The sequence below is a fragment of the Phallusia mammillata genome, chromosome 3, assembly GCF_965637545.1.
Source record: "Phallusia mammillata chromosome 3, kaPhaMamm4.hap1.1, whole genome shotgun sequence".
Classification (NCBI taxonomy): Eukaryota; Metazoa; Chordata; class Ascidiacea; order Phlebobranchia; family Ascidiidae; genus Phallusia; species Phallusia mammillata.
This window is the reverse complement of record NC_137254.1, coordinates 22263279-22278112: the sequence shown is the minus strand read 5'-3', so window position 1 is coordinate 22278112 and position 14834 is coordinate 22263279. Positions and strand designations below refer to the sequence as shown.

The 14834-nt window shown below is 38.4% G+C and overlaps 1 protein-coding gene across 1 annotated transcript; it reads right to left on the bottom strand.

Annotated features, from left to right (window-relative positions):
- Positions 1 to 71: 71 nt before the first annotated feature.
- LOC145218744 (uncharacterized) lies at positions 72 to 13256 on the bottom strand. The gene is made up of 8 exons (XM_080086155.1): positions 11466 to 13256; positions 10934 to 11105; positions 9512 to 9587; positions 7768 to 7832; positions 6958 to 7102; positions 1399 to 1552; positions 892 to 1000; positions 72 to 555 (listed from the first exon to the last, which is right to left on the bottom strand). The coding sequence occupies exons 2-8, from the start codon at positions 11015 to 11017 to the stop codon at positions 511 to 513; spliced, it is 678 nt and encodes a 225-aa protein (XP_079942281.1). The 5' UTR covers positions 11018 to 11105; positions 11466 to 13256; the 3' UTR covers positions 72 to 510.
- Positions 13257 to 14834: the final 1578 nt, after the last annotated feature.

Here is a 14834-nt window from a genome sequence, read left to right as displayed (position 1 = left end):
TTTGGTTGGGAATTCGTAACGGGAAATCATCTATTTTCCTCATCAAGACCGAGACACACAAGAGACTTGCATTTGGGCTGAAGGAATTTATTACTAGTCCAAAGTACGATGCACCAGAAAGCGTTACAACCTTTCCGTAAGCCCGCATAGTTTTATACACTACTAACTTACCTACTATATAACGGATTACCATTGGAGTATTATACAGACATAGAGGTCAGACAGCGAAAAAGGTAACAAACAACAGAAGCACTGGTAATAGGCAGACTAATCTTTTTTTGTTGCATGAAGCGGGAAATACACAGTTTAGGATGTCGCAGGAGTCGGTAACACTGCGTCTTATTATTTAGCTCCTCCAAGTAGAGGAAATATACACAGTGAAATGGTAATTAGAAAAGGTAAAGTTATTCGATATTAGGCAAAAAACTACTGCAATTAAACAAATGTTTCAAAAGTATCAAAAAATCTTTGCTTCAGTTATTCATTCTCGGTAAAAGATGGTCAAACCGTTCATCGTTTCTTTCTTCGGTTCTTGTCTTTCGAAGGCGATCCCCCCTACCACAAAAACAAGTTGAAAACTTGATTTTTATCATTGACCTAAGCTACAAACGTTGAAAGTGTAGCCTATTCAGCTTACTGTAAACGCACGAAAAATGAAATTTCATAGCTATTTCTGCCACCTTCTTCAAAATAGTCTGTTTAAAAGTCATTGCAAGCTTATTCAAAACCCGGTATTGTTCAAATAATTGATCTGCAATTCAAGTCTTTGGATTGCTATACAAAAGTCCCTCGATTTGTTAATGACAAACAAGTTTAACAGCCTAAACAAAATGATTTGCAAAACTCATTAGCATTACGAGAGGACGTTCATTTTGATCTTTTTTTACTTACATCTCTTGAATCCTTTTGCCGCCTTCCTTCTCTTGAATCCCTTGAGTTATTGCCGCCATCCACTTTGTCATTGAAAAAATCCTGTGGGTATTGACTCCCCGCATCAGCCCTATCAAAATAAAGATTTCAAGAGCTGCGTTGCACAGTTATAGCAGAAAAACGGACATCAAAGTAATATTCTAAATCTTTGTGATCTATTCCAAATTTTTAATGGCAAGTGACCAATCAAGCTCGAAAAGTGAAGAGCAAAATATTTTGGTTCCAAGCCACCTACACATGCACAACTCGTACTTGGATGGTGGCATGTCGTCTTGAGCCTGCCAGGCTAAACCATAATAACCTAATCAAGTTTAAGTTTAGGTCATGTTTATCTATTTGCCTATTATTTATGTAATGTCGTTTCTGGTATGTTGTTATTACGATTGGTATGGCCGCTAAGTGACGCTCGCAAGCCTAATCTTTCTCACTCGTAAAACGGTAAGTTAAGCGGTTTGATCTCCACTTTACCTTCGTATAGGCGGCAAAGCCCGCCCTGCAGCATCATAATAATGGTGATGAGTTCCAGTCTCGCTGTCTGTGGCCGCTTGTTGGCGCTGCAGCGTTTGTGTCATCATCCATTGTTGCATTTGGGCATTCTGTATCAGCATCAACTCCATCAAATCTAAAAGGTTGCACTTTTAGTTGGGTAGGCTTGTTTCTTTATGTCACAAAATTGCGAAACCCTTGTGCAGCATGATACAGTTTTATATTGTTCTCTGCATACTCAATGCAAAAAAAACACCTAACTTATTACTCATAGTTTCAACTTTGCGGCCCAGCAACAAACCATTGTTTGAAAGTTGCCTACGTCATCCAAATTATTCGTCATGCATAACATACATTCATGGAAAGCTGGTACCTTTAGCTTAATGTGGCGTAATTATTAGACTGCACCAAAAGGTGTAATTCTTAGCGTTCAAAACTTATTGTGGTGCAATTGTTATGTTGTATATACTGACAGATTAAACTGTGTAGCGACGTTGACTGCTTGTTAAGCAGCCTAATCCATCAATGTTCAGTCAACGGTTCCCTTTGTCGCAAAAATCACATTGCCCGGCACTTATGTAAGTTTATGACACCAATGTTTTACTATGCATACCATTTCACTTAGACAGCTGGGATAATGCATTGTACACTACACCTAAGAAAAATACAACTTCGTATTGTTTGAAACGAGTATCAATTCTCCTGAGTTTGTCGACATTGGTTTAACTTGTAGGCTATTAAAATGTTGGTTAAAATGTTGGCGTTTGCTTAAAATTGTTATTGTCATAATCGTTTAAAAGTCGGGATAGACTCAATTTGACGTGTAATTACAAGGTGATCGAATTTAATTTTTCCCAGATTTACAACTAGCCTATGTCAAATATGTGCTTGCAATCATTACTAGTAAATAGATTTTGCAGCAAATTTAGCCCTCTTGGCTTGTGCGTTACACCACACATTCCAGGTTAAGATATAGGGGTTTGTGTTCTGAATGAATGTGCGTGGGAAGTTTAATGGTGCTTGCAGAAGCCTATCAAGACACATCGCTTCATTCGCGCAGCAACAACTGTCCCTAGGGGAAGTCCCAGCCGGTTTGAGTGATGACGCAAAACCGTGCTTTCCATCGCATTTTTACAAATTTTCTTAACTCCACCCACACTATTATTACAACGACACATTTTTCGGCAGTTAAATTTCATACCGTCACAATTCCTACGTAAAATAGCCATTACGAGCCACGTATATTCCCACCCGGTTCGTGTCATAACTGTACGCACGTCGTTCACTTAATTAGACGTCTTACATAAACGTTACCGCCCCCTGAGTAGGACGGAGACCCAATAGTACTTTTCCACACCGCTGAAATACTGTAAATCGCAAAGATTTTTGGGAAAAATTTAAACAGTGTAAAACAAGGCATACCGTTTCCACCCACGTTGGTTTGGCTTAAAAAATCCCCAAATCGACTATAATTGGTTTTTGCGGTTGCAGTTGGCGTGGTAAGTCCAAACAAGAGCCAAGAAACAGGGAAGTCAAAAGTTTAAGATTAGTTTTTCATCATACCATCTACGGTTGCTTCAAATTGTGGAAAATCCCATTTTACGATACGTAGCCGGTCACAAGATACATCGGCACACAAAAAACGGAAGTGTTCGGTAAAGTTAACAAAAATTGTTATTCCCAAATTGGAATCCTATGTCTATTGATAACACGGCCGGCTGGCAATTTACACTTGTAACAACTCTTGGCACATATGGAAAGTTTGGGGGTTTTGGTCCGAAGTGATCTAAATCAAGACAGGCATTCCCAAAAATAACACTGCGAACTTATACGAAACCTAAACCTATACTGGTTTATGATGTCATTCAATACAGTATTTGGACATACTTTTGCACCCTTAGTACTGGATTTAAAGTTTTAAACGGACAATAGGCAGTCATATAAACATTATAGACAGTCATATGAAAAAGTGTGAAATTGCATTAAACATGCATACAGGATCGTCTAAAACACTTTTCTAAAATGAAAATTTAAGTTACATTTTAAAGCGAATTGGCATGAAAACAACTTTGCCAATTTTAAAACCAACTTAATCGACGATTTTGGTATACTATCCAGATAAACTAAACACAGATATTTTCAAAACGACCAAAATTTAATATTTCTGCATACGTATTTGCAGACAAAATTACGTCAGAAATATTTTTTGTAAGTTACATTTTGTAAAATTTGTTTCTAATGTGTATCGAATTGCAACTATATTGGCAAAACGTATTCAAATTAACATTTTGACCGGTGGAATAATCACATGTTCGCTATCGGTTTTCTTCGTTTTGTTCTTTTTGTCTTAAATGTCTGTTCTGAATAACTGAAATTATAAGCACCACATATCTAAGTTCCGTTATCACGCACAAGCAAATTGATATTCGTGGTAAAATCTATAAAAGCAATGGAATTATTCGGGGATGAGTTACTGCGTGTCGTGCGTTGTTTTAAATGCAGAAGTCAAGCGATAATTTACGGAAATTTCCTTAGAGATATTAATAGCTCCACGGAAAGTGATTAACCGATCAGTCTAATCAGTATAGCTTCCCCTTTCCGTTTCTAGTTTAAGATCAATTGAAACCTTTTCTATGGCCATCTTCAAATGCACAAGAGCACTTGAAAAGACTTAGGACACTTGTGGGCATTCCCGTTCGCAACACAACCGGGAAAAAACCTATTTTGTGACCGGCTGATTCGGTATAGCGCCTTCAATGGGCCTGGCGTACTGTGATTTATATATGAGTGTGCCGTGATCGCTGGTCTGCATCGACGCTTCAGGGCTGATCCCAGTTATGAATTTATGTTCATCTTAAAATATTTTGCCCTGAAATAACAACTCTACCTTCGAACCCCGTCCGACCTAACACCATGTTACCACCTACAGCAAGATCTTGCCCATTCTTATTCAGCAATTTGACACAGGATTGACAAGCTATTATCGTTTTGGTTTTCATTCAAATTTGTAGCTGGAAACCAATAAGGTAAATACAAATGGCTTGTCACAGTTATGATATTCGTGCTAGGAGCGGCTTTGTACAAATATTTTTGTAATTTCCTGGAAAGGAACTGTCTTTGTTGGATAGCAGCGAATCATAACAAACGTTGTTATTCATGCTTTGATTACCAAGGTAATCACATTCTTGGAGTAATCCGCTAATAGTGCTGTTACTACTAGACATCGGAAATCTACAGTAAAGATTCAGACAATATGGAATGCATTTTAAAATGTCCCTTATAAGGTCACTTACCCGAAATATTAATTTAAGACTTGTCGCCATTTAAAGTCAACGATTAAACAAAATGTTTGTAAAAAAGGTTATTTATATTTTAAGAGGTTCAATTTGCTCCGCCTAATGTAGAAACATCATATTCCAAGAAAATGTGCATTTTATACTAGCATTTCCAGTTTCTATGCCGATAAATGGAATAATGTTCACAATGCGCATTTCGTCACAAGCAATTCGTGCGCCTGAATCAAAAGTGCTTTTCTTCTTATAAGTTTAAATGTGCATGACGCATAATTACAAATTTCTTAGATGTGTATTCGTTGCTACGTAATCTAAGCGTGAATTTCAAGGCTTGAAAATATTTACATGGTTTTTTGAATACGACTTTCTCAATATTTTAATTTTTTTTCTCAATCAACAGAAAACGCTCTTGGTTATGTCCGCGACCATTAGCATGTCGCTACTATAGAAGAAAGTCTTCTTACGTACTAAATAAAGGGCCTTTTCGGTAGTAATATACGACTCATATAGTGTACATTGATGTTGCTAATCCAATTACACATATGTTGGCCATACGTTCGCAATTTCATGAATGTAAAATAGATTCTTGCTTAAATGCAAATGCATTAATACGAAATGCTCGATCTTTATAGCAAATAAAGAATGTTCTTAAGAACACGATTTTAAATTTAACCCGGGGTTTGTTTACTATTGATATTTAAGTTTAGAATGAGATTCTCGTACATATGACTCGTATCTATGCATTTACGCATCTTTACCAAAAATGCAAATTTTAATTACTACATGCATGTTGACAATAGAAGTCGCTTCTGAGAAGTAAACGATTGCGAATTCTAAAATGAAACGGTTTTTGGAAAAAACGGATATTCAAGACTTATTCATATAAGAAATAAGCTATTGCTGCCAGGCATAATGTATGACCAAGTATTGCTCATCCAGCAGTTTTATTGTAAACAATCGACGTTTCGACGTCCTATACAAGACGCCTTCATCAGGATAATGACATAACCTGCAGGACAACTTCCTTTTTAAAGCGACAAAATGCAAAACACACACATGTAAAACAGCGATAACAAGAACGTCGATTGTTTACAATAAAACTGCTGGATGAGCAATACTTGGTTATTCATATAAGGTTCCATATATAGACACGCTGCATATGTAGGTTTATTTTAAAATAATACATTGTGCGTAGATTGTCGTATATGCTTGCTTGTGTAACTAATACGTCTACAAATGACAATTTTAGGTGTCTTTTTACAAGCCTAGTCTAACTATTAATAACCACCAAGTCTAATGTCTGACTCCGGAGACAAACCCATGTTACTCATAAGTATTAAAAAAACGTGTGCCCCATATACCCCTGTACTAAAATATATTGGCCAAATCTGGCCGCTTTGTACGTATTTCAAGTAATGCATCCTGACGTCAGGTACACGTACCCACTGGACTGTGCTTTAAAAAGTAAAAAGTATTCAGACAGACAAGGTCTTAAATTGAACTGCAGTTAGTGTTCTGTCTATCGCGTGATGTTTGAAATAGATACGTCACAGGGTTAATCCAGGAATATAAAACACCATATCGAAGTATTTTCGATTCTAAATGGGGTTGACTTGTGACTGAAAATAAATGTGGTTTGTCTTGCTTTTTAATTTAGGTATAGTTATTTTGCTAAATAAAAGGTTGTTAAATATGGATTTTGTCCTCGACCTGCTCTTGTTTGGATTAAAACGTTTTTATGAGGTAAATACGCCATTTGGTTAATAAACGTTTGTTAAACGTGACTTGATTACCGATCTAAAGCATGATGAACCAAAAATGACCTTAAATGTTTAAAAACCATTTTTAGGTTGTTAGAAAAATTGTACAGTAACACCATATACCATCCTTGGTGGTAGAAAGCAAAGATGTATATCCTTTATTACTTATGGGCCTATAAGGACAAAAAACTTCATTTGACCGCTGGCGGTGATATTCTATAACACAAGCTGACGTTACTTTGTTACATATCAATTACCTTGTCAGGTCGCAAAATAGCATCAGTCGAATTGATCTTTACAGAAACAAAAAACGCTGCCCTGAAATAGTGTAGCGGAACACATTTCATTTTAAATTTAAACGTGGGACGCATTTTGGTTGTGGGGCCCAGTTTGCACTCCTTGGGTGTAAAGAACGAGGGATGGAAATTATTACGGGAAATGCAAAAGAGTGGGGAATCATTGTTATAATCGATTCACAAAGGCCGAACCTTTCTTGGTATTTCCGCTTTTGTTCCACAAATGCTCGTCCATCCACGGTGCGTGATGGTCATGTCTAGTCAACGGACGCGGTGTCAAGGGTGGCAAAGACTTGCTGTAACGCCTGTAGTGCGAACCGCCGTTGCCTAGTTCCTCCTGCAAAGTAACAGAATAACATATTTCTTTGCACTGGGAACTATGCAAATGAGCCACGTGATGATGGGTCAAAAGAGTGTTGTGTTGCCGAAAATACGCCCGGCGTGCAAAGATGCCTTCTGCTAGACAGGAAGACTATGAGCATAGCGAGTTCTTTTCAGCTTAGCATGTCCAGTCATTGCACACGGCAACAACTGTTATGCAAAACTTTCTCTTTGGGCTGCCATGGACTGTTCGGTTTCTATAACATGACTTACAATGTACCATTGGCTGGTACCCATGGGTATCTTCAAGGGTGTTTTTTTGTGTTTTTTCGTTTGTTTATTTTTGGTTGGTGACGTTATGACACAGCAAAAGAATACGTCATTTTGAAAGATTTTTTTATTTGGCAACTGTGCAAAAAAGCACGCTGTTTCGTTTGGCAGTGCGTGTTTAAAATTGCAATAAAACACACACTTAACATTCTTTCCTATGTTATTAATGTTAACAACTAAATATATCTTCACATATTTTGTGAGGCACAGTGCATGTCGTGTTTTGATATTTTGGGATTTTATTACATTATTACACACATGTGTTGGATGCACGTTGTTGCGGATTATTACTGCTCAAATACTGTTGAATCTTTTCATTTCAGTAAATCACAAATGAAATCTGTGTCTTACCCAAAGCTTTTGCAGAAGTTCATTTCGTCGGTCAATTCGTCTATGAAACCGGTCTCTCTTTCGCTCTGTCAACCACAAAACACGACATTTATCATATTTGCATAGTTATTGTTGTATGTTGAGCCAAAAACACCTTCTCGAGAAATGGTATTTTGAAAAAAACTCAAAATGAAACTATACGGCAGAGGTAATGTGGCAAATCGCACAATTTGCGCCACGTGGCACTTGTCTACATATCCAGAGGTAAACATGTTTACGTGTACAGTGTTGGACTTTTCGCAAATGTTACCTAACATGGTTTCATCCCATATGTGAAAATTTGTTCAAAATCGAACGCGCCTTAATTTTTAAGTGTTCCAAGCAAATTACACCACGCCCGGGAGTGAAAACTTGTTACGTAACAGCTCAACCGCCTAATCCTAAGTAATTGTGGAGCTTTAGGAATATGTGATCCAATTTGCGGTGTACAAATAATATACCGTGGTGCAATTCCAACTAACAGAAGGCCGCCATACGCATGTTTAACCGCATTACAACGGAACAATTGAAGCCTTTAGAGGTGCAACTTACGAACTATAGATGATGTATCTATCTAACGAGATCATATTGTTCCTAGGTCACCGGTGCGCGTGGGTAGCTGTCAGTTTTGCACCATTGATGAAGTTATCAGATTTACAGTTCCAGAGACTGTTGAAGGCGGAACCAAATTATTTGTATTGTTGCCCACGCGCCTTGAAAATTGGCGGAAATACCCTTCAAGAAATTGGCGAGTTTTGAGGCGTAATGTCACCTTCATAACTTTTTTGGGAAGACTTTTTCCGAACGAGATATTCCCGCTTCTGGCAAGACTAAAACGGCTGTTAGAAATATATTTTTGTATTTTCAAACATGGCACACGCAAAGTTACAAGCGTTCTGTTTTAATTAAAGACTCGTTGAAATGGTGAGAAAAGCAAGGCGCTAAATCAAAAAATAAAGGATAAACTGCTTTCTTCAAAATGCTGTTTAGTTGCGAAAAAGGTAACCTTTAGTAAAACGTTAGTCTCGTCTACAGTGATTAAAAACAAATTTACTGATGGTTTTCATTTCCGTTGCCCCTGATCGGTCCTACAAAATTCATTTCCGTTGCTCCTGCTAGGTCTTGCAAAATTCATTTCCGTTGCCCTGATAGGTCTCATTTTTCATGACCATTTATGTACTACGGCAAACTAAATGCACTTGCCGACAGTTGACACACCCGACGTGTGGTTGCTACGCAACGAGTTTATCTTTAAATGCAAAATAGCTGTCTCGCCCTTTATGTCTGTGAATTTCTATTTCTGAAAATATAGAACACCTTTTATGAAAACGTTCTTCACACATACCGGCTGTTTGTTATTTTGTATGTTATGGCTAAAGAATGCCCGACTAACCTTTTTTAACACAACGGTTTGAACACATTTTCGCCACAAAAGCACAAGACTAGTATGTTTTAATGATGAAAATAACGTCACAAACAGACGTAAAACGCGACATACTTTATTGTTCAAACGTTTGGCAAAACTCATGGTATCACCAGTGATATTAAGGGCCACATCAGTTACACCCGTTTATAGCCGCTTGAGCTACTGGTATGTTTTGATGCTTAAAGCGAAAATGGTCGATTTTGCCCAGTTCATTCCCGAAAAAAAGTAAACGAAAAAGTAAAAGAATATTTGCACTGTACCCATTATTGGCAATAAGACTGTGTTTTATTGTTTACTTACCGGGATATATTGGTGGCGTGTAGACGTCTGGTGTGCGAGATCGGGCCAGACGCGGCGAGGGGTGATGATGCAATTTCTGCAATAAGCCAAAAAAAAAGTTATACAGTAAATTTTAAAGCAGATTCGATTAATCCGTATAATTCAGACAAAACTTTAGGTATAAATGATTTGTAAGGGTATTAGTCTTGAACTGATCGACATCGGTTAACCCGGATCTTTGCCTAATCCGGACAAATTGTTTGGTCCAATAGGGTCCGGATTAACCTAAGTTTGCAGTATTTAAATGCACTTAACATGCCGTGGTGTTATCCTACAGTGTACATTTCGGCAAATGGATTTCAAGCGAGGCGAACTAATAGCGATGTGCAACGGGTCAAATATCGGCGAAGATAAATTGCTTTAAAGGGAAAGTCCCTTCACGAGACGCACGCTAAGTTACTGATTGACGTCACAGCTTCCTTGCGTCGACGCTGCGGGCAGTTCCTTGAATTCAAGGTTTTGTCTGTTACAGATTGCGCAACAAAATTGAAAGCAACGATTGGGAATGTTTCGTTTCGCCGTCGTTCGTGCGTCATGGGTGGGGCGCCAAATGGAAAGAGGAATAATTTTTCACAAAAGATTACCAACAAAACTTTTGTTTAGATTTTACTTGAATGCGCATTTACAAATTTTACGGACTTTCCCAACCTTTTTCAATTCGTTAACAAGTTCATTACAATTGCACAATAGGTTTTAAAACCCTAGTTTGGGCTTGGCTATAGTGATTCACAATGTTTTTGTTTCACCAGTCCCCCTATATCATTTTATTGCCTATCGATCCCCTTAAAAAAATTACCTATAGCCCCCCTCACCTAACAATCCCATTAACTCACTTGGGGTTCGCAAAGGTAGGAAACCACTTGGCTGTACACAATCTGGAATTGCACTTTTTTATTTTTAGGCGAAGCGGTCATTTGGCGCATAATCGGTTGAATGACCAAATTTACCTGGCAAGTGTTTTACGATTGAAGTAGGTTAAGGCGTAAATCAATAGGTAATTACTTCTTATGCTTTGCAAGGGTTAATCGGTTTGTCGAAGAGAACGACTATCGTGCAAACGCAAGGGGAAAAAGGGGTTATCTGTTGCGCCACAATTGCTTCGACAGCGCCCTAAGTTCAACTAAAATATATCAAATTTTGCACACAAGGCTTGTGCAACATTATGAGATACAGTTAGGCATTGACGTCTTAACCGTTTCCGTCTTATATCCCCACACCCACACAATCTGAAGCCATTATCACACAACAGATAAAAAGCTTAATCTGCAATTAAGTCGTCAAGGCCCACGCAATTTTGTCGGTCAAAGAACATTTCAATGGCAACATGAGGCGTGAAGCCGGCATTATACCACCTCACGTGCTGTGTTATAAATATATCCTTGCCTTGTCAATAAGACGAAGCTTAAGTCTGGTGAGGTCATCTAATAAACGGATGTCGTCACCATACTCTGATTCAGTTCCCGGCATACTAGCGGGTGTGGTGTGGCTTCTCGCGTTGTAGCTCCTGTGGTTGCCAAGCAATCAAAACACGTGCACCTGATTATTCAAGCGTAACCTAAATATGAACAATAACAATATTACCACAGAAACCGATTTTGCACAATAAGTTATCGGGATTCGTTTGGAATTTTTAAGCAACCAACTGCAACATTAGAGTGGTGCTTTCGATTAGTCACATAAAAGTTTCCTTTAAAAACAGTATGATTTTCCATCGGGTGTTTCCAAAACCCAATTATAATGTGTCAACCACTCCAAGCAAAACTTGTAAATGAACGTAGTAAGAAACACCACACCAAAAAGGCTTTAGTATACAATGATTGTAAAGGGTGGTTGCAATAAAAACACGTTGTAAGTCAAAGCATTTTGGCATGGTTGCATTAGTGTGAACGGTAAAAAAGAAAAGAAAAAAACTTGCCTTTATCTTTTATGTGCTGTGGTGTTGCAAACGCCGAAAAAGTAACGCGCCTGTGTTCGATTGCAATTCAAATGCAAACTCGTGCCAACGGTCAAAGCTGTGTGCACAATAACGTGCTATGACATGTGTTGTGTTTTGCAAACTGCCGCAGACAACAACAAAACAATGCAAAAATCGGTGCCAAAAATGTTGTCACCAATGATATGTCTAACTAAATTTCAGGTGCATAAAATCGAACGCACATAGTTTCAAGTAAAACTTTCATGAAAATTAAACCTTGAAACGTCACTTGAAACTTTCTGTGTGTCGTAAGGGTCACATGTGTATGTAACACCGAAAATTTCTCACCAAAAAGTTTTAACACAAAAAGTTTTTTTTACGGCAAACTTTGTACGATGTCATCGTTAGAGCATTCGGCAACCGATATTGGCTTGTTTGTTTGGAATTTCAACTAACTTCGGTTGCGGCGTATTTTTAAGGCTCGGTTGTAAAAAACAGCACAAAAATTTCTCCACCCACGCAAAAACCTCCGTTGTAAACACAAATACTTTTAAATCGCGAAACAATAGGAAAAGCTGCAAAGGTAAGCTTTAAAATATGACGACACGAGGACTCCAAATAAGGTAAAACGCATCGAAGGGAGACCGGCTCGGCGCGTGGGTTAAGTACTTGCCGGTAAATCTTAAAGCGTGGGAACACTGGTTATCGCCAGCATGGGCGCAATGGTGCGTTGAGCATTTGAGAAAGATACTGTGCTGTGGTTTGTTGACACATGCCCAAGCTGGTGCTCGCTACAGGTATGGAGAAGTCACTCAAGCTCACTGGGGCTGTGTGGGCCATACTGAACATGTGTGGGTGGCTAGGGGAATCTGGGTGGCGTATTAGGTTCCGTTTTTACTTGGCATTACAAACAATTTGGACTTTTTCCATCACATGATTCTTACCTATATTTTCGGCAAACCCCCCGTTCCCAAATGCGGCACCTGTTTTGTGGTAGTTTCCAACATATTCAATGATATTGCAGTGTTAAGTAGTTTAAAATCCCCAATTTCTTAATGTGTAAACCGGTCATGTTTATGTTGACTGTTAAGCTAAATGTGGACGGATCACTTAATGCTATACAGCGTTAACAACAATATAACCCCAAGGCGACCTACATTTTTTCTAAAGGCAATGTCTAACACTTGGATTCAGGAAAACCCGAACATCCAATTTAAGGATGTTCTTGTAGCTACGGCGTTATATTTCAGTACTTTTCAGTATATTTTTACCCGTGTATATTTTTCACACTTAACTAATCCTGTATCCCCTCCCCCTGCATGACTTTGGATAATGTAACAATTGGTTGATTTTTTTAGCAGTACGTAAATCGAAACTTCAAGAAAGAAAAACGGTGTTTAAAAGAACAACAATGTACAGAAAATGACACTTATGAAATCATATAAGCACTGCAACTCCATTTAGCAACTCTCGGGCCAACAGTTTTCTTTAGTTAACTCCCATGTACCTCTTTATACCCATGTACCCCTGTGGCTGTTGCAATGTACCCATGCACCCATGTTAAAGAGAGCCTGTCTATTTAACCATCTTTAAAAATCCGAACAACGTATGATGCCTATACAGCACTACTGAGTAAATAACGTGAGGTGACGCGTTTGTTTCACTGGTAGCGACTAGTAGCGAAAAATGAACAAAAACCGAATGGTCTGGCGCGCCTGACCCACATACAGACATAAAAAACCCTTGATCGGGATTCGTCCCCGGGAGTGTCCTGGGTTCGAACCCCGTGAAAAAAAAAAAAAAAAAAAATGAACAAAATCCTTTAAACAACAAAAGTGGGTTCGAATCCCACCCCAGATTTTTTAACCATTGACTTGCTATAGGGTAGTGCCTGAGAGACTGCTTTGATTGGTATTACGCCTTCTAAGGCTTGATATACTTTGATTTGTGAATCGGTGAGTTGTGATCCCTGATCAGCTTAAACGCTTTGATCTTGGTAATGAATAAATATTTATTTTCGTTTAAACATGTAATTTCAAGCTAAATTAAAACACCCTTGTCTTTAATTAGTTACATACGTACACAGTAACAAAAATTACATTCCAATATATAGAAAAAGAAAGCAACGTATTTTTCGAATTTCAAGAAACTTAACAATGTTTCTTTATTAGTTAACGTTAAATACGCAAACTAAAAATATCTCTTGATTGCAAAAAGATAAATATATCGTTTTTTTATCTTGTCCAAGTATAGAGGGCATAAGAATGAGTAGTTAACAGTTAAGGGTTGGTCATTAATCCAACACCATGTTTAAAGTGTCAAACCGATACTCGGTTGCTTTAATCTAAATATGTTTATTGCATATTTATCACAAATGTATTTTTACCTAAAAATTCCGCTTTAACCAAGTCAGCGGCTAATGCTGTATTGTAGCCTCACCGTGAAATGCGTAATACAGTCAAACCTTAGCATATACATTAGCCCTATCTCTGCTAGTGATCGTCATAACACGCATCAGACAGGATCAAGCTTTAATACTGGTCTACTTTTGAGTTTCGTACTTGCATTAAAGTCGCGCACAACGTTTTAGGAGTCATAGTTTTTTACGCTCGTCTATTTTTACTTGACGCAAAACGGATCTATTGTATCATCCCTTTCGGCCGGATGCATCTATTCTAATTTTGCTGTTAATTGTTAGACGTGCTTTCCTCCTGTCGACCGGAAGGGTCGAATACTGGGTTTCAGTCAATCACTTGCAGTTGCTGTTCGTAAATACAAATTCATGCACAATATTTTTACGCGAAGCCGACACCACTAAAAATTACAGGCAACAAGACACTTTCTATTTCTTTTTATTGTTAGCAACAACCTCTAAAATCGCAATGGTTTTCGACTAAGCAACCCTCTTTGATTTTCCTTGCGACTGACAAGGATTGCGTCCCATTGGCCCGCTCTCATCTGTTTTGCGCGGTTGCCCTGGCAACTACACTGCCATGGGCGACGCCACCTTTAGTCATACACTGTAACCATTCATCAACGGCCGATTGTGTTTTCATTTTAGGGCTGGTGTATACATTGTGACGACGTCGCTCGGCCAGTGCGCCAATACTTGCGTGCGCGTGCATTCCTCCCCATAAAGACTTTTCTTGGACGTCGCATCTGTTGGAAGAAGATTAGAGCAGTTTTTTTTCTTTGTCTGTTGGCCTTATACAGTGCATCTCTGTGTGCAAAAAAGCAAAGATTGCACGTCGTTTTGGGGTGAAAAACACAAGTTTTTGGCCCGCACATACACGCAGCAACACACAACATTTTAGGGGTCCTTATTGATTCGTATGGCGCAAATGAATCGGCTTCGTCATTTCGATAATA